Source organism: Pyrus communis, chromosome 11, assembly GCF_041283825.1.
Source record: "Pyrus communis isolate YQ-2024b chromosome 11, ASM4128382v1, whole genome shotgun sequence".
NCBI classification, from domain to species: domain Eukaryota; kingdom Viridiplantae; phylum Streptophyta; class Magnoliopsida; order Rosales; family Rosaceae; genus Pyrus; species Pyrus communis.
This window is the reverse complement of record NC_142575.1, coordinates 2,882,109-2,907,958: the sequence shown is the minus strand read 5'-3', so window position 1 is coordinate 2,907,958 and position 25,850 is coordinate 2,882,109. Positions and strand designations below refer to the sequence as shown.

The following is a 25,850-nucleotide window of genomic DNA, read 5'->3' as shown; positions in this document are numbered from 1 at the left end:
TGGTAGGGTACTGCATGTTTGGCAGTTAAGAAAATGGCATGAGAAAGGTGCCAATGGATATAAAAGTAAAAAATGATTGTCTAGAAAGTTTGAGGTCACGAGAAATTGCCAAGAAAACGGTTGAATCATATCCCTTCTATTTTCTTCAATGCCAAATGCAAAGCATCCATCATTCAACGCAAATGCATTATGAGTACCACACACAAGTAACTAACTATGAAATTTATCATTTTTTTTGCGAGACAAATGTTTATATGTTTTACAATGAATCTAGATGATAAAATTTGACTAAAGTCAGTCCAATCAATGATTTAAATTTATAGTATGTGAACATTTGTAGCATCGTATTTTGCAGGAATGTTTGGTGAGAATTTTCAGGGGTGTGATGACATAAAACTTAGGGAATATATACAATGCTAATGTGAAAAATAAAAGTTACCATAAACTTTCGTGCACAACACAACTAATATACCAATAACTTTGCAAACTAAATAATGTTATTCTCACATTAATTTTTTCCTCCCATAGTACTCTTGTTAATATTTTACCTTTAATCTTCTTTAATTCATTTGACCCAACGATCAAAAATTGATAAAGGTATTTAAGAAGTAAAAATAAGTGTAAATAGCACCACCCTAACTGAATCTAGACACTTGACTTAATCTGTTGTCTTATTCTTTTGCTAACCTGGTCACAAAGTGAGAAGAGATGGTAAAAGCTTAAGCTGGAGAGGAATTAAGAATTGTGTGCTTAAAATAACCAATGTTTAAACACCTTTGATGATTTTGCAATTAAATTAGATGATTTGGAAACAATTCTACATCTCTATCAGTAGTTCAGTACACACCTTTTCAAAACAGACCCCACAAGAAGTTGGACAGGGATTGTATGCCCTTCCACTTTTGGTGTTTTTCTATTTGTGTGGTCACGATTAAGCCACGTCAACATTTTATATTACTATTCATTTTTGTCTTATTATCTCTATAAAAAATAATATAAAATGTTGACTTGGCTTAACCGTGACCACACAAAACAAGAAGGTACAGGAGGACACCAGACGTAGGAGGGTAGACAATTCTTGTCCCAAGAAGTTTAGATAGCACCATCCAGAAAAAAAGTTTGATTCTTGCAAATTGGGTTGATGGAGAAAAGCTCCTAAGGGGAGAGAAGTCTCTTGACCTTTTTTTTTTTTTTTTTTTTCCAGAAAAATGTCTCCTTTGTTTTGTGGCCTCCACTACATAGTGTTATATGTTATTAGCATCACATCACCAATAAACAAATCATAATCAATTGCAAACATGTACACATAATAAGAAACTTAAGAAAGGAATTGCATTTGACAATAAACTGGTAAATTTTCTATAAAAATTAGAAAAAATTAGATTGAATATGTTTGCGAGATTCAATACTTTTAAAATAATTATATGCAAGGAAAGATTTCAAATCCATTTGTTTCTACCCTGATCTTCTATTTTAAATCTTGGCAATATATGTCATGTAATAGTCTAAATAAACAATCTAACCGTATAATAATGTCATGTAAATCCCGTAAATTTGATATCACTATGGGGAAAAGAGCACTTACATTTGAGATTTGAGTACCAAAAGGCTTTTGAAACTTAAAACTTAAGGAACCAAACAATTTAACTCTAACAAGAAAATTAATGAAAGAGAAAGTAGGGAAACTAATTTAACCAAAAAGAAACACTGTATATATGCACAAGTCCTGCAGATTCTTTACATCATCTTCCTCCCCAAAGTAATAGCTATAGGACCATTTGGAAATTGGAAGTCTCCTTCCACTAAAGCAAAATCCTTGAGAGGACCATATCATCATGCTTTTACATGAAAAGAATTAACCCAAAATGACAATGGCAATGGACCCCACTTTGATCAAACTGGAAAGAGCAGTAGGGTTTCTAAGACTAAAAAACAAAATCTAACTGAACTATCAGATAGCCAGAGACTGAGAGAAGAAGAAAAAAAACCTCAGCTTCTTCAGCTGGCTGGCTAATTAGTAACTGAATTGTAAGAAGAAGGTGCACATCCAGCTGCCGCAGCCCCACCATACTGATAACCTGCACCCTCACCTTGCTGGTCATCCTCCTCCATTGGTGGAAGCTCGTTTAGGTCAAAATCCAAAACTCTTCTCCCACCACCGACACCTGCAATATTCTGACTGGACTGAGCTTGCAGCTGCTGCTGTAGCTGCTCAGGGGGACCCCCCACCACCTGCTGCTGCTGCTGCTCAGTGGGGCCATTCCAGTGGCTCCTCTTGTGACCCCCCAAAGCCTGACCTGTTGGGAAGGTCTTGTTGCAGATTTTACACTGGTGGTGCTGCTGATGATTTAGTGCTACTCTTTCTGCTTCATCATTATGCACCCTATCTTCACCGGCCGACACGTCAGCGGGTGCAGACTGGTCCTCCATAGATGGGTGGGCCACCGCGATCCCCTTGAGCTTGTTGTGGCTTGACATGTGTCCTCCCAGAGCTTGGTGGCTAGGGAAACACTTCACACAGAGATTGCACTTGTACCTCAGCCTTCCTTCCAAGTCCACCAGCTTCATCTTCCTCCTGTTCCTCCTCATCACCGCAATGCTCTCAGAATTCTGACTGTCTGACAACTCATCCTCCATATTATTATGATTTCCTATATTTTCCTCCTCCATCAATCCAAGCTTCAAGAAATTCTTCACCGTTGACTTTTCTTGACCAAAACCCCCACCATATTCATCATACCATTTTTTCTCACTCCTCTTCACCTCAGATGGTGATCCCTTCCTCTTGTTTGTGGATCCCACGGTGGTCGTTGCAGTGTACCCATGGCGTGGAAGTGCTCCCTCTCCGTCCTGATTGGCAGTGATCAAGAAATTGCTGTTGGTGGCCTCACACATGGTGTCATCAGCTCCTCCTCCTTCCAATGGATTGGCCTGAGCTAGCAACAAAAGATCATGGATAGCTTCCTTCATCTGCTCTTCATCTTCTTCAACAGTCCTGGGACTTCTCGAATCCAAACCGGAGACGGACTGGTCAGAGTTGGACTCTAGTCCAGTGCTGCCGCTCTTCCTCCCTCTCCTTGCGGTTTGAGACCATTTAGGCAGAGTTTTGGAGAGATCACGAACCGAACTTTTTGACCCGAAAAACATCTCATCAGAGTCAATCTGACCATCCTGAGCTTTCTTATCACTCTGATCAGGCACAGCATCTGACAGAGTGGAGGAAGAGCTGTTTTTGGCGGCCGGAGGCGGCTGAATGCCCCTCCATTCTCTCTCTGGATGCGACCTCATATGCCCAAAAAGTGACTTCATCGACGGAAAATTCTTGCCGCAAACGCAACAAACAGGCTTCATATCGCTGATGCTATTGCTATTACCTCCAATCCCAACAACACCACCGGCATTCGAGCTTCCAACATCGGAATTATTAGGTTTCGAAATCTTGGCTTTTGATGAAATCATGTTCTTGCGAGACTGATTAAACAATTCCCTGTCAGCTTGAATATGTATTCTCAAGTGGCCTCCGAGAGCCTTACCTGAGCTGAAACCCTTGCCGCAGACCTCGCAGAATCTGGTGAATTGAGGCTGTGGAGCAGCGGAGGAGTTTTGCGGGTTTTGGTCTAAAGGTTCCGGCTTTGCAACCTTGAGCTTCGGAAACAGTCCTCCATTGTTGTTCTCCATCTCTTCCCGGCTCGGTTTCTTTGCGGGCGTTGGCTCTTGATAGCGGGCAGCTAGTGGCGGAAACCTAGTTTCTTTGTGTTGGATATCCATATGTGAGGAAAAAAAAAAACCCAGCTCGGAGATTTAAAGATTGTGTGAAACCGCAACTAGTGAGGGTTGTAAAGATCAAGCTCTTTAGGTTTTCTTTTTTTTGGTGCTTGGGGAATATACAAAGAAAGAAAGAAGCTGAACCTAAACAGCAGATATGAGTATGCGGAACCCTACTAGGAGATTGAGAATATATATTTATACATGTATAAATAATTATATATGTAAATAAATATGTGAAAAAAGGGTAGCTTAGCTGAGAAGCAAAATTAGGCTACTTTGATCATAATCTCGTTTTGGGTAATTATAAGTCCTGAAAATCCTGACCTCCCTAAAATCAAGAACGCTAAGAGGGGAAAGAAAACAAGGAAACTCTGTGGCATCCAGCTAATGATGTCATCAGATTGCAGCTAAAAAAAGGATTATATTAGAAAATAGCTAAGGAAAGGAGCCAAGAACAAACCCAGAAGAGCTAGAGAGAGAGAGAGAGAGAGAGGGAGCTTTCCAAATTCTGCAGCAGTTGGGCAGTCTTTGGTCTTTTAAGTCACCAAATTGTTATTTTTATAAACATAATTAGTTTTATTTTTTCATAATTAATGTTATTATTGTGCGTTTAACTGCTGTTTGCGTGAGTTTTGGATAGTGGGGAATTGACTGTCAAAGCCTGTTAATCCGTTTTCTTCAGAATCTCCAAATTCTCATAAAATTTTGAGTAAGAGGGAGAGAATTATCAAAAGTTGAAAACCATAAAGAGAAATGCTAAATGAATTCTCTTACCCCTGTGATTCTTCAAAAATTCTATGTTATCTCATGCTTCTGACATAATATTTTTTATAATATTAACATAAAAATTAACGTTAAACTGTACGATGATAGATGAGTCTCAGTTTGGAGAGAATTCTTTTAGCATTTCTCAACTATAAAACCTACTTCAATCAAGGAATTAGAATCCATCCATACATAGTACTGTTCAGTGTGAAGCGTGCCACTTTCTTCTATCCCACTACGACTATTTAGGAGCCCCACTTACCACACTAACCATACCTGCCCCAAGGAGTAAGGCTTTATGAATTTCCTCCTTCTAATTTCTTTTTTCTTATTTTTTCCTTGAATTTTAATTTTAATTTTGATTTTCCTTCGAAGATACTCCAAGGCCAATCATCCGGAATTCTCTCAGATTTCACAAAAAATTAGGATAAAAATCTTTTCTTTGTAATATTCCTCCATCCCAAAAATTAGGTTTGTTTTCTTCTTATTTTCCTTGTATTTCTATGAAATTTGACAATACTTCGATGTGGCTTAATACATCAAATTTTTGGTTGTTACAACATCGATTGTTAAATATTTAATCAATAACATATCGACTAAAAATCTCGGTACACAAGATATTCCGCAGCATATTAGGATTTTTTCTTCTTTCTATTTGGAATGAAATCCCAACAGGATAAGAAAGGGCAAGAAGCCTAGCAAAGCGGGAACTCTTGGATTAATTAGTTTCAAAATCCGTGCTTATCTCCATCCTTTACGTTAATGCATGTCATAATTATCCCTTTTAATCCTCTTTTATGTGAATTTTCGCACCTCACACCACCATTCACCACTCACCACACACACGACCAGAGTCCATTAGTCTCTAAACAAGAAATTAATTACAGGAGCAAATTTTGCAATTTATTTCCTTTTTCCACGCGGTTTCAAACCTTTGAATGGCCTCCATGTTTATGGAAAGCTTGGGAGGCAAATGTTTAGAAAGAGCTAAATTTTATGAGTGTGAGCAAGGATTTTGAATTGGGTCACATCCACAACTTATGATCTTAAACTCTTTACTTAATGCTTTGACGAAGAAAATGTGTCAAGAAAGTTCGTTAGTTGTACAATGTTAGAGGTTACGAGCTCTAGTGTTCAATTCACATCATTGTTAAAACGATATATATCTACTAATTAATAAAACACTCATTATCAACCAAAATCTATGAAATTATTAGTTTAACCCTCTAATTAAAACAGAAAATGAATAAGGAATATGGGGCAGAAATGTAATTTCACACAATCAAATTTTGCTATTTTTTTTTCAGCCTCACCTATATATAATTCTAACATATCTCTAATTAAAAAATAAATAAATAAATAAAAACTTCTCACCCCCACATTCTCTATCACTTATTCCTCTCTCCTTCTATTTCAAAAACAAAATTAAAAAAAAATTCTCACACACTTTGTATGTGCCCATATGCTAGTATTTATGATGATTATGATATCGAAGTTGGACTAACTTGTTGTGATGACAGTAGTTCTCGCTAATTGTTCTAATGCTCAATGCTCTAATGCTCCAATGCTCACTTCACATTGGCTATTTAGCAGGAGTTCCTGCTAATTGTTCAGCAACCAACAAAGGTTCTTTTTGAGTGCACGTGATTATGCATAAATATAACGTTATTCGCTATTTGAGTATTTCTTTCTTAAATGTACTCTTAGTGTTAGTTGTGGTGAACAACTCTTTAGAAAAAAAATTAAGAAAATCATTCAAGTTCGTCTACTTTCGATTGAAAAATAGAATCATAAAAAAAAAAAATTATATATATATCAATCTTATGTGTGATTACATGACCAATCTACTCAATTACTATAACGAGTTCCATCTTACGTAACAACAGCCGCGCTTGCTTCGTGGATGTTGCCTCGTTTTCTTGTAGTGCCTGTTCAAGTTAATTCAGTTCACATTCAGAATATTTTTATGGGGAGTTGAAATTTATATTAGACTTACCATGCAAAGTGGAAAAAGCAAGTGTATCTCCATGCCAATCAAGTTTATGATGGCCTTCAGTAACAATGAAAATAGCAGCATTTGGTTGTAGTGATCTGCGTACATCTTGTGTTGTAAACATTGCATAATTTTCAAATATCCTCCCATTAGTATTATGACACGGTATACCGAACCGTATTCTTGACGTACTGAAAATTTCCTGTACAACTATTTAATCTTAACTGTGCTTTCTATGTGATTTATTCAATCCGATTGTCATAAATTTTAGACTGCAGTTCCGGGAATTACTATTGTAACATTGGAATACCAAGAAATATCAAAAATTGTTACTGCAGTAAAATCCTACTAATCCGAAAAGAAGGCAAATTCAACATATTTTACACAGCTGCCCCCTTTCACCCCTTCCGCGATTCTTTTCCGCGGATGGGGCACGCTGAGGGGTAACCATAGCAAAGCAAAATGAAAACCGAAAAGGAAGTTAAATGCCGGCAACAAAGACGACTACTACTAGCCTACTACTACAACAAGGCATACAACAGAGGAAAATGATGCCTACGAAACAAGTTGCCTATGTAACGAACAAGGAGGCTATTGCTGTGGATGATTGTAGGAAGATTTATATTCCAGCATTTCGGTCCTGTATCTCTCCTTGTCTTTCGTCCCTTTATCCTGATAAACCTGCACGGAAGAAATGGTGTGTTATGATGAAGATTTCACAAAGATTTCCAACATACCGCAAGTTAGAAATGTAGAGAATCAAGAAGAAAGGAAATGGAAATAGTAAAAATCCACGCATGTGAAGCTTCTCCTCGAACCTTAGATCGATATTACCTATGCACGTCACAAAATCATCCCGAACACACATACAAGAGTGACATTATCTTGGGACGTTATGAACAAAAAAGGACTAACCGGAAATAAAATTGAGTCACCAATTCACTATACCTGTTTCTCAGCCTCTGTGAGATTGTTCCATAGGTACCCAATTTTCTTGCTGATGGCTCTCTCTTGCCCATAGTACAAAGGCTTTAATCTAGCATAATGCTCGGCGAAGAAGAAATTGTAACCGCTCCTGTTTGACTTGGGCCGAGAGGGATCGCGTAATGCCAACCTGGATCTCTTTCGGTTCCGTCGAGTAGGCATGTCCGAAAAACTCTGAGAAACATATGTAGCTGTAGGAGCATGATACAAGACACCTTTCAGTTCGTCAGAACCCAAGTTGACAGTAACCAGATATCCACTGTCAAATTTCCCATCAATGGTTCCCATGATTGAAGAGCCAAGCTGCACTTCTGCACTTTCTGTACATAAGATAGAGAAAACAGATCCATATCGCAATTAATTCATCGCCTTACAGATCAAATAACCAGATGCTATAAATAAGGTCAGAGGATCTAGGAAATGATGGTACCGAATTAGAAAGACAAAACTAAATTTTCATAGCAAGTCATCCAACTTTAAGAAGTTACCGAACTATTTCATACGATTTTTTCTGAGAATTGTCAATTGGAGGTACATTCCATGATTGTAAATAAAAGGTTTTCTGGAAACTCACAGTTTAATGTAGACACCAAAGAGAAAATATACACATAGTTATATGATTCTACTTCTAGAACTAGTGTCAAAAGTTTGAACGCAACTACTATTAGAACCATAACATTGTGGGTTCGAGATGGAGGTTAAACGTACCCTGACCTGGAAACTGGTTTCTACTCGCCCCTTCCTCCACGGTGGCTGACCCATTGAAAAGGTCCTTGCTTACAGGTTCTGGAAAAAAAGAAACTTGAAAACTATATATCTTTCTAATCGATGAAATCAATGAAATAACATACAGAACCAACACAGATCCATGTCTTCAATTACCAAGCACTGGGATGCTAAAAACTTCTTTATGGAGATAATAGGCCTGCTCAAAGTGATACAGCAAAGACAAGTAGTACTTCCGTAAGACAAATGAAGCACTGGTAATTGTTGTTGGGAAATTGAAGGCCACAATCACTTCCTTCCATTTGCGATCTCTAATCACCTGTAACCAGTTTAAGAGAATTTGAAGTTAAATAAAAGCCACAAAATAAAAAAAAGGGGACCTTGGAATGCTCCAGGAAAAAAAGTTGGACCCTTTCAAAATTCTGCAAACCAACTTTGGTCTGAGCTGAGAATACTACTAAACAAGTAGTTAAAGTCAACCTAGTTTACACCCAGCCGAGACCCCAGCCCCCATTCATCATAGCTTGTTTCCGAAAAAACAATGAGTGTAGCCTATACCGGGCACACTTGAAAATTCTAATTAGTTAAATAGTGATCAACTGAGTTTAAGATCCATTTTTCAGGCAATAAGTTTAATTTCAGCTTCAAGAGTCTCATGTATAAACAATCATTAAGAAGAAAAATAAACTGAACGAACCTTGTCAAGCCCACCACGAGATGTGACTTCAACAAAAAGGAGATGTAGATCCAGAGATTTTCCTCCAACAGTAGGAATCCTACACAATGAGCATTAAGCACATGGTCATGGACTTTCTTTTTGTTTCTTTTCTGTACTCCAAACTAAACTTTCATTGACTCAATGTCTGGATTGCTTATTTTTCCATCATCCCCAACTCAAACTCAGGTAGAGGAGAGCCACCACAGGGGATGGAAATTTGATAATATTGTTCAAATAAACATCTTGAATCCCAAACACAATCCTAATTTTGCTAAAAATATCCGAAACGATGTGTACACTGCAGTCCAATTTTTTCAGTCATTCGCCATTCAATCAATTCAAACAGAGGAATAGGCGGCATAGTTTTGATTAAAACCAGTCAACTGAAGTTTGCAACATGCAAAAACATTGGAAATATATCAAGTGAAGCAATGTAAAGATAAAAACACAACATAAATATACAATTTTCCAATTCTTCCAACATATTAAGACCCAAAATAGCAAAACAAAAACAACCCAATTCATCAAATAGCCCAACAAAACAAAACCTAAGTTGTAAGAAAAGGGAACAGAGCCAAATTACATGAATTGATAAAACCAGTCAACTGAGTAGCAACATGCAAATACAATACATATAAATACACAACACAAGAACATAAATTTCAAATTCTGCAAGACCCAAAACAGCAAAACAAACACAACCCAATCCACCAAACGACCCAAAATACAAAATCAAAAGCTGTAACAAAAGGTTAAAAACCCAAAAATTACATGAATTTGGTTCTGAACGAATCGTGAAACTCCTTGAGCTTTTCCCAGAAAAGGTCGGAGCTTTGAACGACTTCCTCATACTTTGCTGTGGGTGAAGGATAAGCCCTTGGAGCGGAGGCGGGGGATGAGACAGAAGACCCATTGGCGGAGAGAGAGAGGAGTTGTTGTTGGTGAGCTGAAATGGCTGCAGAGGAAGAAGAAGAAGTCTTCTCCTTTTCTGTAATTTTTGGTGTTGGGACCTCAGACATGTCCAGACAGAAAATAAGAGAGGGTAAAGATTGATGGATGGATTAAGAATTTAAGAGACTAGGTAAAGATTGTATTTTTGCGACCTTTTTATATCAGCCAAATTATATGATTGTATAAGATATTGGATGTGCTCTCTCTATGACGTGTTCAACTCCAATGCTACGTAGTATTAAATATTTCGATGTATTGTATGACTTGAATTCACGAGGCCATAATAAAAGTAATAATTTAAACTAATTCAAGTCATCTAATGCTCATAGTATGGATGAAATTTTTCTCTAGAACCTAGAAAACTTTCCCGACAATTAAAAATTGAAACTTGTTTTTTGGTTTTATGATACAAATAACAGTTTAAATTAATATAAAATTATGGTAAGGAAATTCGAACTTGAATAAGGGGCAAGACAATTATTTTTCTTTTAAATAAGCGTATGGATAGGGAAGTTTGAATTCAATAGCTCATATGTAAGAAAATATATTATTAACTAATTGAGCTACGAGAGTGTTGAGAAATTCTATGAGTTGGTGGAATACGGGGATGGGCTGATGGGTTTGAAGCACACATATTTGGGAATGCAAAGCCGAGATAGGTATTCACTTTTATTGGCCAAAATTAATAAGATTATCTGTCAATATTAGACCCTTTTTTACTCCTTCTTGGTGGGTTGTAAATTAAAATAAAAATAGGAAGAAGAGATTAGTTCCTAGGGCAAAGGGGTGGGGTGACTTGTGTACTGGAAAATATTGGTAACTTGTTAATGGAGTGTGATTTTTAGACCACACATATTTTCGATTAGGATGATTTTCTTTACAAATGGTAGTGTTAGAGGGTTAAATTGTTAATTGTTAGGCGAATGAAGATTAGTGAGGATCGAATGTGCACCAGGTTACGTCGACATAATTGCTTTCTATCACTGTGGTAAAATATCATCTACAAATATGATGATTAAATCTAATAAAACTCTTTACAATTGTAGTTCGAGTAAGAGTGTCAGATAAAGAACGTATGAGATAAGTGAATAACCGTTGTGTGAAATAATAAGGATTTTTCTTCAAAACTTCAATTACAAATTTTTTACTATTTTACTTCATATAAATAGTGCTACCTCTTTTACAATCTAATTAATCGACGGTGATTAAAGGGAATGTTTAAAACTTAACTGCAAGGGTCTTTTGTATCAAAACTGTAAGGGTATTTTTGTTTATATGAAAGTTGTACAAAGCCACAAAGTAATATAAATTGTACTATGTATTGTCTAACTTTTAATTTGAGTTAAGAAACTATGCTTATGTTGGCTTTAAACACATGTGAGTTGGTCCAGTTAGCAGGGCCGTCTTTGATATTTTAGGGACCCTGTGTGAATTTAATAAAAAGACCCTCCTTATTTAAAAAAAAAAAAATTTGGACAATATATTCATTCAAAGTTCAATATTCAAACTTAATTGAAATCAACATCCCACTCTTACTAATTGAATAATATCTAATTGTCATGAAATCATAATTTAGGGTCATCTATGAAAAATGGAGCATAACTGCAAGAGAGATGGAAATACGTTTCTGTTTGTTGAAGAAAGTAATACATAAATTAGTTTTCTATTGCTTAAGAAAAGTGGAAGAAAGTAATACACAAGTTTTTTATTGCTAAAGAAAAGTAAAAAAGTTAATATATTAAGTATAAGCTCTGCTTAATCAATTGTATATAGATAAATCATATTATGATGATTTTTCTTTTTAGTTAAAAACTTGATTTTTTATTAGAAATTTATACTCATATGTAGTATATAGGAGAAGGATAAAAAAATTGGGGATCCCTCAGAAATTCGAGGTCCTGTGCCACTACACCTTTTGCACACTCCCAACGCCCCCTCTGCCAGTTAGTCAAGTGTTCGCTTCTTTTCACTCAAGTTAAAACCTTATTTATCATAAATTAGAGCAGTTTAAGACATCGTTTTATCGATAGAAAAGAAATGTTCCAAGTTCAGCGTTGCTTGATGGATTTGGATGCCCTTGAGAACATGAGCAAGTAGTAAATTCCAAATTCCAACAAAACACATACAATCAAACTCAGAATCGATCCGGTCCTGGCTGCGGTGCTGTTACTGTGAAGAAACTCTATCAAAAATAACAAAACAAAGAAAAGCAAAAGAACCTCCCAAACTAGTGATCCATTTAATAAGCTATACAAATTACAAACAGGATAGAGAAGTCACAAGAAGAAGATATGGATTGAACTCAAATTTAAATTCAAAATATTAAAACTTTCAGTCAAAGAACTTGGGATCATAGCCATTGCTAGAGGTAGCCAAGATATAGTAAGCCACAATGTGACCAATAGAACCCCAAGCCAAAACATCCACAATGTTGAACCCTACAGGGTCATTGGACTTGAGGAGGCTCACATACTCCTTAGCCCTAGTGTCCCCAGCCTCGAAGTGTGTCACCCCGTTCTGCTCCGGCAACCCTTGCTTGGCCACATTCTCTCTCTGGAAGTTGAAGAACACAAACCTCCCAAGGAAGAGAGAGAGACCGGTGCTCAGGCTGATGACCAGCGATGGGTTCAGCTCAGCTTTCACAACGCATGACCTTCTCCTGGTGCTGGGTGCAATCAAACCCAGTTTGGTGGGAGGGGAGGACTTGGTGAGGGGTCTGAGGCCTTGGAAGGAGATTTGGGTTGGTGAGAGGGCCTGGTTGTGCCTTGCGGCGGTGGAGGAGATGGATGGGGCTGAGAACAAGGCGGAGGAGGTGGCGGCCATTTGTTTGGTTGTGGACGAGGAGGGTGTTGGGCTGTGGAAGTTTGATGAAAAGTGGAGGTTGGTTTTGTGGAGGAGATGAGATTTGTATAGTAGTGGGGGAAGGGGTGATATATCTCTACTGGTTCTGTGGAGGTTGTGAGGATGGGAAAGTGGGAGGGAAAGATTTTGGATGGTGAGTTGGCATTCTTTTATTGGTTCCTTTTGGATTAGAGATTTTTCGGTACGTATGGATCCTCTCCTGAGTAGAGGGTCCGAATCCTACTGACCATGGAACACAGACCGTTGGATCAAAATCTAACGGCTGCAACCACAGAAACCCTCTAAAAGTTATAATAATTGTAGCCGTTGAATTTTGAACCAATGGTCCGTGTTCCTTGGTTAGTAGGATTCAAACCCTCTGCTCATAAGAGGATCCAAATCCTTTGGGTACCTCTGAAATTCTGTGGCGTGCCAGCTTGTAAATCTTGTTTCTCTTAATCCTAGTTTGATTTAATCAATCTAAATACCACAAATAAATAAGAAGAATAAGTGAGTATAAATCACTTCATATATCAATAATATCGATAATTTACTGATAACACATTGGTCATTTTGCTATCAACGTATTATCTACCATTGTCATTAACGGCTTATTGACGTAATGTCAACAAACAATTTTCCAATTGATATATTATCTACCAATGTTATCCACAACTTATCATCGTCGTGTCAATAGTCCCATTTTACATTTTGGATGGTTCTATGCACACACCTCTATTTACCTTCCGCACACTGTTAATTTCTATCATTTGACATTTTTTTATTCATTCAATCCGAAGATCAAAAATTAAAAGTGGTGAAAAATAAAAAGAAGATCATAGATAGCACCACCTTACAATCTTACCAATGTCATCAAATACTCTATTAAGAAGGGGAACAAAAATTGCATGATAAATTTGTTTAGTTAAATTATTCCAGGATTTACTTCCCAAGTGAAGCAAAAAAAAAAACCCATGCCCTAAGAGTGGGGTAGCAAACCATGCAAACATCCACACATCTCAGAGCCTGACTGAAGATCCACACCAGAAGCTACAGAGCAGACAGGAACTTTTAATTATATCAGACTCAACACTTGGGATCCAAGAAACCAACAAGATGATTGGTAGATTCTTTCTCACATTACAAGTCCCACATTGAGATGAAAATTTCTAAAACGCAAAACAGCCAACGTCTTTCGCCCCAAGACACACCGGTCCTTCTTTCCCATTTGTTTCGACCACCATTGCCTTGGCCTTCTGTACATCCCTCCCTTTTACACACTTTTTTTGGGGAAAAAAAGACGCGACACCCAACAACAAAGCTACAATTGCACATAATACCACATTTACACCTATAGCCTCTTCCCACTGCACGAAATATGTTACCAATCGCACTGAGAAATGAGCAACGCCAACACCCTTATTCGCAGCTTGCTTATTGAAGTTGGTCAAATAAGAGAATCAAGGTAAGAGTAGTTCCGACTTCGGCCATACTCAAGAAGACTACCGTATGTACGATCCCACACTCCAATAAAAAGAGACTCCGTGTCCGGACTGAATGATATGCCAGATATCTCACCAAAGAAATCAATTTCCTGTTCTTTTTCGTACCCACTTTTCACATCATAGACATGCACAAAGTCTGCGGGCTCTGCCATCATCATATACTGACCATCAGAAGTATACCGGATTGACCGAATAGCTCCAAGGTTCCCCTTCAAAACAGCAACCGACTTGGAAAGGTTTCGAACATCCCAAATCCGGCAGGTTTTGTCCTGGTTCCCAGTAGCAAAGGTCATACCATCAGGATGCCATGCTGATGCAAAGGAGAAATCCAAGTGCCCACTTAAAGACATCACCGTCTGCAAAAGGAACTCATACAAATCAGCACACTTTCCTTTCCTAGCTCAGGACAAATAAAAATCACGAGAAAGTCTGAGATATATATACCTTTCCAGTTTGAGAGTTTACCAACATCCCTTCCGGATTGTCTCCAACGATCACAAGAAGTTTACCATCAGGACTCAGAGAAGTATGCTGCCAACAACGCATAGAGGTGCATCAAAGTTAAGTAAAACTGACTAAAGGAAGCATTAAGTGAGCACAAGTAAAAATGACCCAATGTAAAATCAGCATTGGATGAAATGAGGTAGTTTGCAAATTTGCAGTTTTAAAATGGCTGCCCAAACACTATCATATATCACTTGCAGGACCAAAAAACCAGCCCTACACGAAAGAAATGCCAGCAAATGCAATGAGATTAAACATCCAATCATTTCCAGAAAAGCTGCAGGAGACTCACATTCACAGGCCAAGGGTAACGGAAATGCTTAGTAAGCTGAAATTTCTCCATGTCAAAATCTCTGACTCCACAGTCATTATTAGAGGCTGTAAAATGAACTGCCCCGCTGCAAAATTCAAGGGGACTATATCAGTTGGGTTCATGATTGGAATTTGGAAACGACAAGTCCCAATCTCATGGAGGAAAATAAATAAATAATAAAAAAGTACCTGGGACTGTCATAAATCTCAACAGCATTTGTTATGGCATTTTCGTCATATGTTGTCCTTGAACAAAAGCTGATTCCAGGCCGATCAAGATGCTGCAAAGCAGTCAAAGATAAGGTAAATCTGTCAGCATTGAGCGTTTCTCTTTATTAGTTCTTCAAAGGGGGAAAAAAAACTAAAAGGGATCTTGTGGAGACAGCCGAATGACAGACAGAATGTAGTCAAGTATCAAAGGTTTTGTCAATCCTAAATTGGACACTGATAGCAGAAGATTCAAGGTTAAGAGTCATCCAGAAGATCCATCTGGAATGGAGTAGCACCCATAGAGCTAAAACAAAGAATAAATAACGACCTTTATGGTGCAGGTGAACCATGTACAAGGTCAACTGATAAGTGCAGACCAAGACATGTTGACACCATGAGAGGTATGCAACTGTGCAATAAATGCTCATTAATTTATTTGCTTGCTTGGTTAATTCAATTATTTGCAACTCACCTTGCAAATAAGTTCACCCTGGAATCCTCCAGCAACTAGCAACTTATCTTTTACAGCAAGAGTACTAACTTGAGTCTGCGTAAATCCCTCCAAGAGACTTCCAGGATGTTTCTAAATGGGAAGAATAGAAAGATCAGTTTCCAAAAAAGACTTGGTTATCGAACAAAAGTGATCTAAAAACAGTTACCTCAGATGGTGCCACATGTCCAGAAACATTGAGAACCTCAGACTTTGTGCAACTTAATGAAGACCAATGAATGACAGAAAAATGTGACATCAGGTAGACATCATGCTTGGAAGTAGCCCAGACCAAGTTACGCAACTGCACTACCAAGCAAAGATAAAACATATCAGTCATCAAAGGACTACAAAATGTTTCAGTGTCTGTCAAACTGTTAGGGGCATTGCACCCTGGTTACAAGTTATGCCAGAAAATATAAGTCCTATCAATTCTATGATATCTGAGTGAGAAAATTTCATCTAAAGATTCATGTATGAAGAAAATAGCCAAGAAGGAATAAGGCAGCTTGCACCCAGCATACCTGAAAATGAAGAATGGTTGATTTCACTGATCTAGCATTTCGTCTGAACTGATAATATACAGATCCTTTCTTTGTATCTTTGCAATCCTGTTTATAAAGAAGAAGAAATAATCATCATGTTACTCTTCCCAGTTGAAATTGACACTGCAGTAGCGATCAAGTATTTTGTTAACAAACAAAAAAAAAGTGGAAAAACGGTAGTAATTTACCTTCCCTGATCCTTCTCCGGAATTAGGGATATTCTCATAATTCTTGTATTGTTCTAACCTAGTCTGTCGGTATTTCTCTCTAGTAATGCTAAGTCTATCCCAAGGAATACCTTGGATGTCTTTTCCTTTTCTTGCTTGAGCAGCAGTTGTATCAGCTACTTTACTATTCTGCATGAGATCCATATATTAGTCCCAGCTACATACAGAACTAACCACACTGAACATGAAAAGTGAAATGCTCATACAAACTTTGAATTAACTTGATCGTATAAAAGTCATAACGTAAAATAGTGTTAGACATGACTAGTTTCTTAAAGCTGTGAATATTTGACAAATCTAGTAAGACATGCAAGTATATCACAAACCGAGTAGTCATATTCATCAACATCAGAATCTGAGCCGCCCATTTCTCTACCGCGAAACTCATCATCCATATCATCATCTACATCTTCCATTTCGTATTCATCCTCCACATAACCAGCGTAATGGGACATATTCTTCCCAACAATGCCACAACTAACACCAACAAAAATTCAAGCCAGTTACTTAAGAATTAGAATACAAAACAATACTAAAGATCAACATATATTGCAAACACCAAGATGTGAAGAGGTTGAACTTCTAACTTAATGAATAAATAATTTCATAACAAAAGAAAAAAAGGATTCAACTACTCATGTTGTTGTGTCATTACTTATAACTACGAATGGATAATCAGATAAAACATGCAAATGAAATTCATGATATTCCATGCTTGAAGCAACTTGTTTGCAGGAATATGTTTAATTAACACGTGAATTAGGCAAAAAAAATTAGAAACCAAAATAGAACTCCAAAAACATGATTAAAATATACGGCAGAGAAGAAAAGAATCAGGAAAACCATAACAACTAGATCGATGTTCACACAATAAGAATCACAACAAGAATGGAGAATGAAAACAACTATGTCATGCATGCGCTCGACTACACAACATACATCACTGAGTTACCATGCATGGAAATTCAATATCATGAATCGTGTAACACTTAGTATCTCGGACTATGCAAAAATCGCACTTGTAGACATACAAACTTTACCACATCCAACAAAAATGACCTCTTTATATAAAATTACAAAACTTGCCACATCCGAAAACATAACCAGGGTAACCAAATTACTTCTTAACACCTAAAAATTAAAACTTTAATTTTGGCGGCATCATTGGTAAAGCAAAACCATAGGAAAATGACCTCCTTATATAAAAGGGTTCAACTTGACAATTGTTGTCTTATTATTAAGCTTTTCCCTTTATTCCCCTCACCAACATTGCACATACAATGCACATGAAATTCGTAGTTTTCCATGGTTGTAGCAACTTGACTGCGGGCACATATTAATTAATACATGCATTAAGCAAAACAAAAATTTTAAAATAAAAACCAAAACCCTAATTGAAAATAAAAGAGGTGAAAAATCCCAAATTGTAGTTCTCCTTAAAAAAATAAAACAAGAACACACCCTAATTAAAATAAAATAAAAACAAAAGGTGAAATTCTGAAACAGGTGCACCCAACAATCGACAAATTTACCCTAACCCCGAATCAAATATACAAAAAAAAATAAATTGAAATTGGGGATAACAACTACAGAATCATCAAAAGAGACAGAAGACACCAATCAGAAAAAACCCTAAAACTCACAATTGGGAATCGAAATTCACACAAAAAGGAACAATATTTAAACAGCAAAAATGAAAATTTCACCTTTCGTTATTCCGGGAATTGAGAAGCTCGGAAGGAGCAGCTGTTCGGATCTGGAAATCCCAAATTGAGAAACCGAAATCTCAAACCCTAATTAAGAAGTTCAGATCCAGGGAGAAGAGAGGAGAGAGAGAGAGAGAGAGGTGAGAGAGAGTGCGTAATATTATTTTATCTCTATCCACTGGTATTTTCGGATTGTCGTGCGAAAGAGAGAAATGTTGAAGAGAACCTTACGAAAAGGACGTGCTTTCTTTGTTGTGTGCGTATTCGTATTTCTACCGTATTTGTACCGTATTTGATGTCGTATTTTTATGCACTTAGTCGGTTGCATTTTTAACAAATGTCTGTTTTCTATTTTGGACTAGGGATTTTTGTTTCTTTTGATAGAAAGGTATATTTACAATTTTTTAAGAGAGTTCAGCTCGAAACTATAATAATAATATAGAGGATGACGCGTTTAGAATTGTAAATGCATTTACATTAATTGGTTGTTAAATTGATATCGAATTCGATATTCATGAAATTTAGGTTTAAATCTCATACTTATAAGTGAAGAGAAAATATTCGACAGTCTAACATTTTACCATTCTGTACTACACAAATTTCCTTCATATTGATCAAAAGAGTGATGTTATTCACACATCCCTTGTTAATTTTCGTTGTTTAATCTTCTTCAATTCATTTGATACAAGGGTCAAAAATTGAGAAGAGTATATGAAAAATATAAAAAGGAGTGTGTGGATAACATCCCCGTTCAAAACTATTATGCGAATATTGATGCTTTACTACTTCTATGCTCTGAACATGATGTGACTTGTAATAATAGGGATGAACCCTACTGTGTCTTTTAAGTTGGGAGGTTGTAGTTGAATTTTGTTACATGATAATTTAGTTGTTTTTTTAATAAACTGAGCCGCTGGTTCAAGTTGTCACACATATTTTATTAATTAACTATGGCTTCGTGCCATTTTAGTGATGGCTAGCACAACACTGCCCTTAGTTCGACGGCTAAGGGGTGTGTCACGTTTTACCGACTCCGTTCTTTTAGACCCTTTTGCCGCTTCTCCAGGCTCCGAAATACAAACCTTGACCTCCCTCATGCTTTTGCTTTGTGCCTATTTGAAAGATAAAAATGGCAGCAACGGCTGAAATAGAAGAGATGATTGCCTACTATGTGCAGATCTTACCGAATAGTTTTCTGCATTCTATAAAAGCCACGATGTGGATACACTACCAAGTTGTGTCTATTTCTCCATTAAAGCCACGATGTCTCAAGATAATCTATTGTCAACTGTGTTGCCGTATTGTATTGATGAATTTTGCGAATTGTATTGAATACAGATTAGGACGATTCTAAGCCAACAAGGCTATTCGTTTGGAGAGGATTAGGAGGGACTTTATCGTACCCAGCATTATCTTTGTTTTGCAAAAAGATTGTTTTATGATTTGAACCCGTGATTTGTCGATCACAAATGAGCAATATTTTCGTTATGCCAAAGCTCACTTTTTCTGCTAGTGTGGGTACAATTCAGTCTCTGTGCTAACTAACACTTTTAATGTATCATATAGTCAAAAAGTTAATCACAGACATGTGGTAAACTTTGTTAGCAATTGCAATTTTAAGAAATTTTTTTGTTAGTTCTCCATTACGAAAAACCCACAACTGAGCTTTTGACTGGACTTGTTTCTATGCTCCAGCCAATCAATGGTCCAATTCGAATCCTAAAACTTTTTGAATATGAACATTTTAGAAAATAGAGTTTTAACGAAAAACTCATGGTATTGTTCATTTTAACGAAAAAATCATATTTTTACACTAAAAAGTCAAACCTGATACTATTCATTTTATCCTTTATTTTGTCCTTATCATTAAAACTCAAAGTTTTCAAGCCATTTTCATTAATTTTTCTTTTAGAAAAACCAGATAAAAATTAGAATGCATATTTTGATATAAACGATTAGATTTTTTTTTTAATTTTCAAATCTATCCATTAGTTAAAATAGAATAATTATGTGACAAACGATAGGGTCATTGAGAAATTGTTAGTTGCTAAAGGAGTAGATTGAGGTGAACCAAACACGTCTCAAGATCCGTAAGCATGATTACTTTTTGTCATTATGATAAAGTATCATTTTCAGTTCAAATAAAACATTATATGCATATAAGTTACACATTGTTAAAATGTATAATTTTTGGCTACACAAAAGATGGTTATGAGTTCATACTCAAAAAAAGTTCGTTGTCACTTGTCAATTTACAAAACTTCGTACTTATGATTGAACTGTTCATATTATAAACCATTCTATAAAGATTGCATTTGAATAAAATTAATTAAAATTAAGGTCGTTTAATCATAGAATAATATAAAAATAGATGAACAAAATTATTACAAACATTACGAACCGTCTATGTACGTACTACAATAAATTAACTCAATAACTTTATTTTTAATTCAATTTTTGCAAATATGATTTTTATAAAACGATTAATAATATAAACGGTATTGATCACGATAGAAAGTTGGGTAATCCAACCTGAAAATTTTTGAGTATGAGCTTCGGAATTGGCCGCTGGTAGTTGGCAGGGAAAGCTCCCACGTGTCGACAACAAGCTCCCACGTCATCAATTTTGCCTTCTCAGTTTCCCCAAGCACGTACCACCCAATCCAGACAACTCCCAGCTTCCATTTGTTCCCATGGAAACTAAAATTTTCTCGGCCAATTTTCCCGAGAAAATTATCCACAGAAAAAATTGAGAAAGAACCTAATCGTCGTGGGCCGAAGAAATCCATGACGACGTTGATCAGAAAAGTGTGGGAGTTGGTGTCAAGCCGCACGGTTTCGAGTTCAGAGTCAACGTCGTCGTCTTCTTCTTCGAGCTCTCCGTCGGAAACGGCGGGTTTCGGGGCGTTCGATCGAGTGCCGACAGACCTACTGATGCAAATCGTGAGACTGGTGGGGCCCAAGGAAGCCGTGAAATTGAGCGTCGTGTGCAGAGCGTGGCGGTGCGTCGTCTCCGAGAACGAGCTGTGGATTTTCTTTCTAAAGAATCAAAAGCTGGAGGAGGAGAATTATTGGGAATCCTTTGCTTTCTCGGAAACCCATTTGAGATTCGGATACCCACTTCAGTATGTTCAATTTCAAGCATTTCCCACTTCTCAATTTTTTATTTATTTTTTTTAATTTTATGTTCTCAGCTGAAAAATCCCACTTTGGGATTCAAGTTTAACGTCTTTGTTATCAGTTATATATAAATAATTTGAATTCAAATTACTGTTAAAAGATTGAGAGTTTACTGTGAAATTTATTTTATTTTATTTTTTGCCGGGAAAGTTCAAGACTTTGCGGCAGCTCAGTTCATAAGTTCTAAAGTCTATAATTATCGATTAAATGATTTTTTTTTATATTTAAATTATTATCAGTGGTAGTAAAGAGTGGAGTTTTTACTGACAGAAATTTTTATTTTTGGCAAAGTTGTGCAATGGTGTGATTTTCAAGTGGTCAAACATTAAAATGTCAGAATTGTGAATGGGATTTAATTGGTTGTATCTGTTCGTTGTGATAGTTGGAATTGAGTGTTAGTATCTTGGAGAAAACGTTACGCCATTGTTTTGGTGAGGAAACCTTGTACTTGTCTAGTGAATTTGTTCTTTGATGCCGAAATAATGCATATGCTGCTTCGTGCCTGTTCATTGAATTGTGTATTTAGTTTTATGGCCGTGCTTATTCAAATATTGTTTTTGTTGAAGAACATTCTCGGGTGAGAGTCCCCAGTTGTCCTACATGGGTATTTATGGTCAACGAGTTCAAGTTCCTGGTTCTGTAATCATTGACGGTGAGTGTCTCTAGCCTCCTTATGCAGTAACAATATTTTAGTTTTACTATTATCTACCATCCGTAATAATATGAGTAGTTATGATTTTGTTTTGTTAGAAAACCTTTGAGTCTATGTAGCTCCGACATAAACTGTTCCCTCATTTTATCTTTACATTTCTTGGGAAGGGGGCTCTGGCTATTGCAAGTTTGGCTGGAGCAAATATGCATGTCCATCAGGCCGGTCGGCAACCTTTTTGGTGAGATGTTTATTTCAGCTCACAGTCAAGAAGTTCTTTTGCATATAACTACCATTCCACATGATTGTTAGATTGTTTCATTATACCTGTCACTTTTGATTCCATACTTTGGGGTTTTCTTGCTATGTCTATCACTACAATGTTCTGAAGTGACGTGACTCGCAGGAATTTGGTAATGTTGAGTCGCCGATGTACTCTAGACTCCGCCATTTTTTTGTGACTATTTATAGCAGGTGTGTCCTACATTTTTTTGATGCAATCCTCTTTCTCTTAGTTAATTGCATAGATTTCTTTATTCAATCTGCATGTTCAATTACTTAAATACAAGTGAGCACATTTGAGATACTTTTCCTCTTTTCAGTTTAAAAGTACAGAAGAAACTGCACTGCCTTCGTTATCATGTGGCATGCTGGTTCACTGCGATTCCTTTGAATCTTTGATGGCAGGTATAGCTGATATGTGATTGTGTTTCTTCTTAGGATGCAGGTGAAACCATCTTCACAGCCCGTGGTTTTGTCTATACCAATCTGCCATTATGATGGTGAGTTGCTACCCTAGAGTTATAACTTGGATTAGTTGCACAATTCTCATTGTCTTGTTATTCTTCACAAAGTATTGTCTTCATCCATCTAATGTGCTATTATTTTTTTGTAATTTTTATTCTAGATACTGAATCTGCTAAAGCATCGAGAAGGCAGCTCAAAGAAGCCATATACAAAGTACTTTTTGACATGAATGTCCCTGCTGTCTGTGCCATTAATCAGGTACACTGTTCCCCATCCCCTCCATAATAATATATATGTTGCCCATAAACCATAGGGAAGAACAGACCAAATGCATTGCAATTGTGCAAAGTTGTCATGTCATCTGGAACTGCATCTCTCAGTGTATAAATGGGTTAATTGAGTCTAGGTCCAGTATTCATTGTCTGCTTTTGAAACTGCAGGCAACTTTAGCTTTGTATGCAGCAAGACAGACTTCAGGAATTGTTGTAAACATTGGTTTCCAGGTCACTTCTATTGTTCCAAGTAAGCCATTCTACGTTTCATCTTCCTTGTGATTTCAGATTTATTAACTACTGAAAAGATCTCAGGTCATACTTGATACTTTCGTAGGGAATGTGCATAGTTTCTCTTTTACAATTGTGTTGTAATTTTTTTTTTCTTCACAATTAATCAAATGTCGGGTTACATCTCAGTTTAGCTGCCATTCTGTGACTTGTAGTTCTAGGCACACTTTTTACTTTTTGTTCTTTAGATATTCTCTAGAAAAATTTGTTCCACTGTACTTTTCCGTTCCAGACTTCCAGTACATATTTATATCCTTATTTCTGGTGATCTTTGTTTTCTTCATTTTTGGTTGCTTGGACTGTTGAAATTTTTTACGTAAGTGTTACTATTGTGTTTACAGTTTTAAATGGTAAAGTTATGCGCAAGGTGGGTGTGGAGGTTATGGGATTGGGAGCACTGAAGCTTACAGGGTTCCTTAGGGAGCTATTGCAGCAGAACAATATCAATTTTGACTCACTGTACACTGTTCGGACTGTGAAAGAGGTATAGCTTGGATTTTTATTGTTATAGAATCCTATCCGTGAGTGTTAATGTGACCAGTAGAACGCCACAGTTTGTTTAAAGAAGGCTTTTTCTAGTTCTAGCTTTTGTTCTTTCTTCTCATGTCATAGTTGTTTGGAAATTTATTGGTGGAATGATAAATAGGAAGTTACCAAGTGAGCTCGACATCATGGGGTAAGAGGTTCAGTTTGCCCCATGCTTTACTGGTTGAAGGATTGGATTGTGGAAACTTAAAAAAGATGCGTATTCATTAGTATGGTAAATCATGAAAGAAAGAATTTTCAATTTCACGTCTTATTGGTTGACTTCTATTCAGAAACTATGTTATGTTGCTGAGGATTATGAAGCTGAGCTATCAAAAAATACACAAGCATCATTTGGAGCTGGTGGAGAAGGCTGGTTTACTATTTCGAAAGAGCGGTTTCAAACAGGAGAGATCTTATTCCAGCCAAAGCTTGCAGGAGTGTAAGCACCACTCAAAATTTTTAGATTTATTGCTCTCTGTTTTTCTCTCCTGGTCTCCCTTTCCCATTTTGAGAACCAGTAAATTCTCTAGCACCCATTTCCTAAACAAGTATCGACTCTGTGCCGTGTTCATCAAATTGATGCCTATGGTTGGTTCAGGTCTGATCTCGAGCATGTCTTGTAAAATTGCTAATCATGTTCTCTCCAAATTTTACTGGTTAGATTATTCGGAAAACGGAATTTCAATGGGAAATTTTATTTGGAACTTATAATGTCATATTTCATATAGGCGTACTATGGGTTTGCACCAGGCTGTTGCTCTTTGCATGGAACATTGCCATTCGGCTGAACTAACAGGAGACGATGCTTGGTTCAAGACTGTAGTTTTGTCAGGAGGCACCGCATGTTTACCAGGACTCGCAGGTATCATTCAATTACGAGTAAATTTCCATGTATTTTTTGATAAATAATGGAATATGAATTGGGAATCTTACTAACCTTCTGGGCCAACAAAGTTTATCATCTTTCTGTCAATATATATATTTATATATTCAGGAAGGTTAGAGAAGGAATTACACGGACTTCTCCCTCCATCTGTGTCTAATGGAATCACGGTCATTCCCCCTCCATATGGTGCAGATACAGCATGGTTTGGGGCCAAGATGATCAGCAATGTAAGCTCTGTCATTATCTGTGTCGAAGTGTTATGACTTACGACTCGAACATACAACATTACATACATTGACATTGCAAAACATCTTTAAAAAACACTTATTTGAAGAACATATTTATTTCTTGGACTATATATAAGCATTCCTTTACAACTTCGTATTGCACGTCATCCATACAATTTTAGAACAATATCAGATATCCGGCTTTCTCCAAGAGTTTCACGTTTTGCTTGCTGTAATTTACCTGGAAATACTGCAGCTGAGCACCTTCCCCGGCCCTTGGTGCATGACAAAGAAGCAGTTCCGGCAGAAGTCCAAAATCAAGCTTATGTGGTGAAAAATACTCTGGTTTGTATTGGAGCACTGCCGTAGCCTGTATGTGATTCGAGCAGAGAGTTTCTTTTCAAGAACACGTCGAAATCGGAATTATTTATTTGTAACTATAATCATCCTTGAATAAGAAGAATTCTACGATGTATCTATAATCTTACGATAGCTTTGATAAATAAAGCAAGTTCATATTTCACGTTGAAGGAATGGAATGTTTTATCTGGACCACACGGTAAGGTAAGAATCTGTTTAATTTCGTTGTACGATAACACAAATAATTTTTTGTTTCCCAACACATTCTGCAAGAGAACATTTCCCTTTAAAAGATTTAAAGAAGAAGATAACACTTTGTTTGTTGTGATGGTTAAGTTGGAATCAAACGAACACGGCAGGCTGAAAAATACAAGTCCAACAGAGTGGTTTCAACTGTTGAGTTTTAATGTGCGAGTTTCACGAGTTTGGTTCTTATAAAATATTGTTACTAAAACTGTTAAACTC

The 25,850-nt window shown here is 36.8% G+C and overlaps 5 protein-coding genes across 6 annotated transcripts; 1 reads left to right on the top strand and 4 right to left on the bottom strand.

The window, feature by feature from the left end:
- Nucleotides 1–1,689: 1,689 nt before the first annotated feature.
- LOC137743211 (C2H2 type zinc finger transcription factor family) lies at nt 1,690–4,274 on the bottom strand. The gene has a single exon (XM_068483094.2). The coding sequence runs from the start codon at nt 3,766–3,768 to the stop codon at nt 2,011–2,013; it is 1,758 nt and encodes a 585-aa protein (XP_068339195.2). The 5' UTR covers nt 3,769–4,274; the 3' UTR covers nt 1,690–2,010.
- Nucleotides 4,275–6,833: 2,559 nt separating this feature from the next.
- Nucleotides 6,834–10,114, bottom strand: LOC137743486 (high mobility group B protein 10-like). Of its 2 annotated transcripts, none has more exons than XM_068483388.2 (6): nt 9,726–10,114; nt 8,934–9,012; nt 8,393–8,555; nt 8,219–8,296; nt 7,475–7,830; nt 6,834–7,207 (listed from the first exon to the last, which is right to left on the bottom strand). In XM_068483388.2, the coding sequence occupies exons 1-6, from the start codon at nt 9,971–9,973 to the stop codon at nt 7,118–7,120; spliced, it is 1,014 nt and encodes a 337-aa protein (XP_068339489.2). In that variant the 5' UTR covers nt 9,974–10,114; the 3' UTR covers nt 6,834–7,117. The 2 variants fall into 2 exon arrangements, with proteins under 2 accessions (XP_068339489.2, XP_068339490.2); XM_068483389.2 differs by having other exon boundaries at nt 8,225–8,296; nt 9,726–10,053.
- A 2,006-nt stretch (nt 10,115–12,120) lies between these two features.
- LOC137742131 (photosystem I reaction center subunit V, chloroplastic) lies at nt 12,121–12,837 on the bottom strand. Its single transcript, XM_068481891.2, has one exon. It carries the CDS (start codon nt 12,726–12,728, stop codon nt 12,237–12,239), a length of 492 nt encoding a protein of 163 aa, XP_068337992.2. The 5' UTR covers nt 12,729–12,837; the 3' UTR covers nt 12,121–12,236.
- Nucleotides 12,838–13,797: 960 nt separating this feature from the next.
- LOC137742580 (putative WD repeat-containing protein C2A9.03) lies at nt 13,798–18,499 on the bottom strand. The gene is made up of 10 exons (XM_068482489.2): nt 18,246–18,499; nt 16,866–17,016; nt 16,501–16,668; nt 16,292–16,378; nt 15,937–16,071; nt 15,750–15,860; nt 15,257–15,348; nt 15,048–15,153; nt 14,696–14,782; nt 13,798–14,607 (listed from the first exon to the last, which is right to left on the bottom strand). Exons 2-10 carry the CDS (start codon nt 16,992–16,994, stop codon nt 14,194–14,196), a joined length of 1,329 nt encoding a protein of 442 aa, XP_068338590.1. The 5' UTR covers nt 16,995–17,016; nt 18,246–18,499; the 3' UTR covers nt 13,798–14,193.
- A 2,263-nt stretch (nt 18,500–20,762) lies between these two features.
- On the top strand, nt 20,763–25,555 carry ARP8 (actin-related protein 8). Its single transcript, XM_068483766.2, has 12 exons — nt 20,763–21,370; nt 21,992–22,077; nt 22,245–22,315; nt 22,481–22,548; nt 22,795–22,856; nt 22,982–23,079; nt 23,262–23,343; nt 23,726–23,868; nt 24,203–24,351; nt 24,641–24,774; nt 24,907–25,025; nt 25,282–25,555. The coding sequence occupies exons 1-12, from the start codon at nt 21,033–21,035 to the stop codon at nt 25,357–25,359; spliced, it is 1,428 nt and encodes a 475-aa protein (XP_068339867.2). The 5' UTR covers nt 20,763–21,032; the 3' UTR covers nt 25,360–25,555.
- Nucleotides 25,556–25,850: the final 295 nt, after the last annotated feature.

Bases quoted from the DNA above. Each gene is read 5' to 3' on its own strand.
- LOC137743486 (XM_068483388.2), bottom strand. From the start codon at position 9,973: ATGTCTGAGGTCCCAACACCAAAAATTACAGAAAAGGAGAAGACTTCT. The intron at 8,297-8,392 runs GTAATTGAAGAC...CTTTTTTTCCAG, and splicing joins TTTTAGCATCCCAGTGCTTG to AACCTGTAAGCAAGGACCTT. The intron at 7,831-8,218 runs GTACGTTTAACC...TCTTATGTACAG, and splicing joins AAACCAGTTTCCAGGTCAGG to AAAGTGCAGAAGTGCAGCTT.
- ARP8 (XM_068483766.2), top strand. From the start codon at position 21,033: ATGACGACGTTGATCAGAAAAGTGTGGGAGTTGGTGTCAAGCCGCACG. The intron at 22,549-22,794 runs GTGTGTCCTACA...GTTTCTTCTTAG, and splicing joins TTTGTGACTATTTATAGCAG to GATGCAGGTGAAACCATCTT. The intron at 24,352-24,640 runs GTAAGCACCACT...TATTTCATATAG, and splicing joins CAGCCAAAGCTTGCAGGAGT to GCGTACTATGGGTTTGCACC.
- LOC137742580 (XM_068482489.2), bottom strand. From the start codon at position 16,994: ATGTCCCATTACGCTGGTTATGTGGAGGATGAATACGAAATGGAAGAT. The intron at 15,349-15,749 runs GTGAGTTGCAAA...ACTGCTTTGCAG, and splicing joins AGGGTGAACTTATTTGCAAG to CATCTTGATCGGCCTGGAAT. The intron at 14,608-14,695 runs GTATATATATCT...TTCCTTTTGCAG, and splicing joins TAAACTCTCAAACTGGAAAG to ACGGTGATGTCTTTAAGTGG.
- LOC137742131 (XM_068481891.2), bottom strand. From the start codon at position 12,728: ATGGCCGCCACCTCCTCCGCCTTGTTCTCAGCCCCATCCATCTCCTCC.
- LOC137743211 (XM_068483094.2), bottom strand. From the start codon at position 3,768: ATGGATATCCAACACAAAGAAACTAGGTTTCCGCCACTAGCTGCCCGC.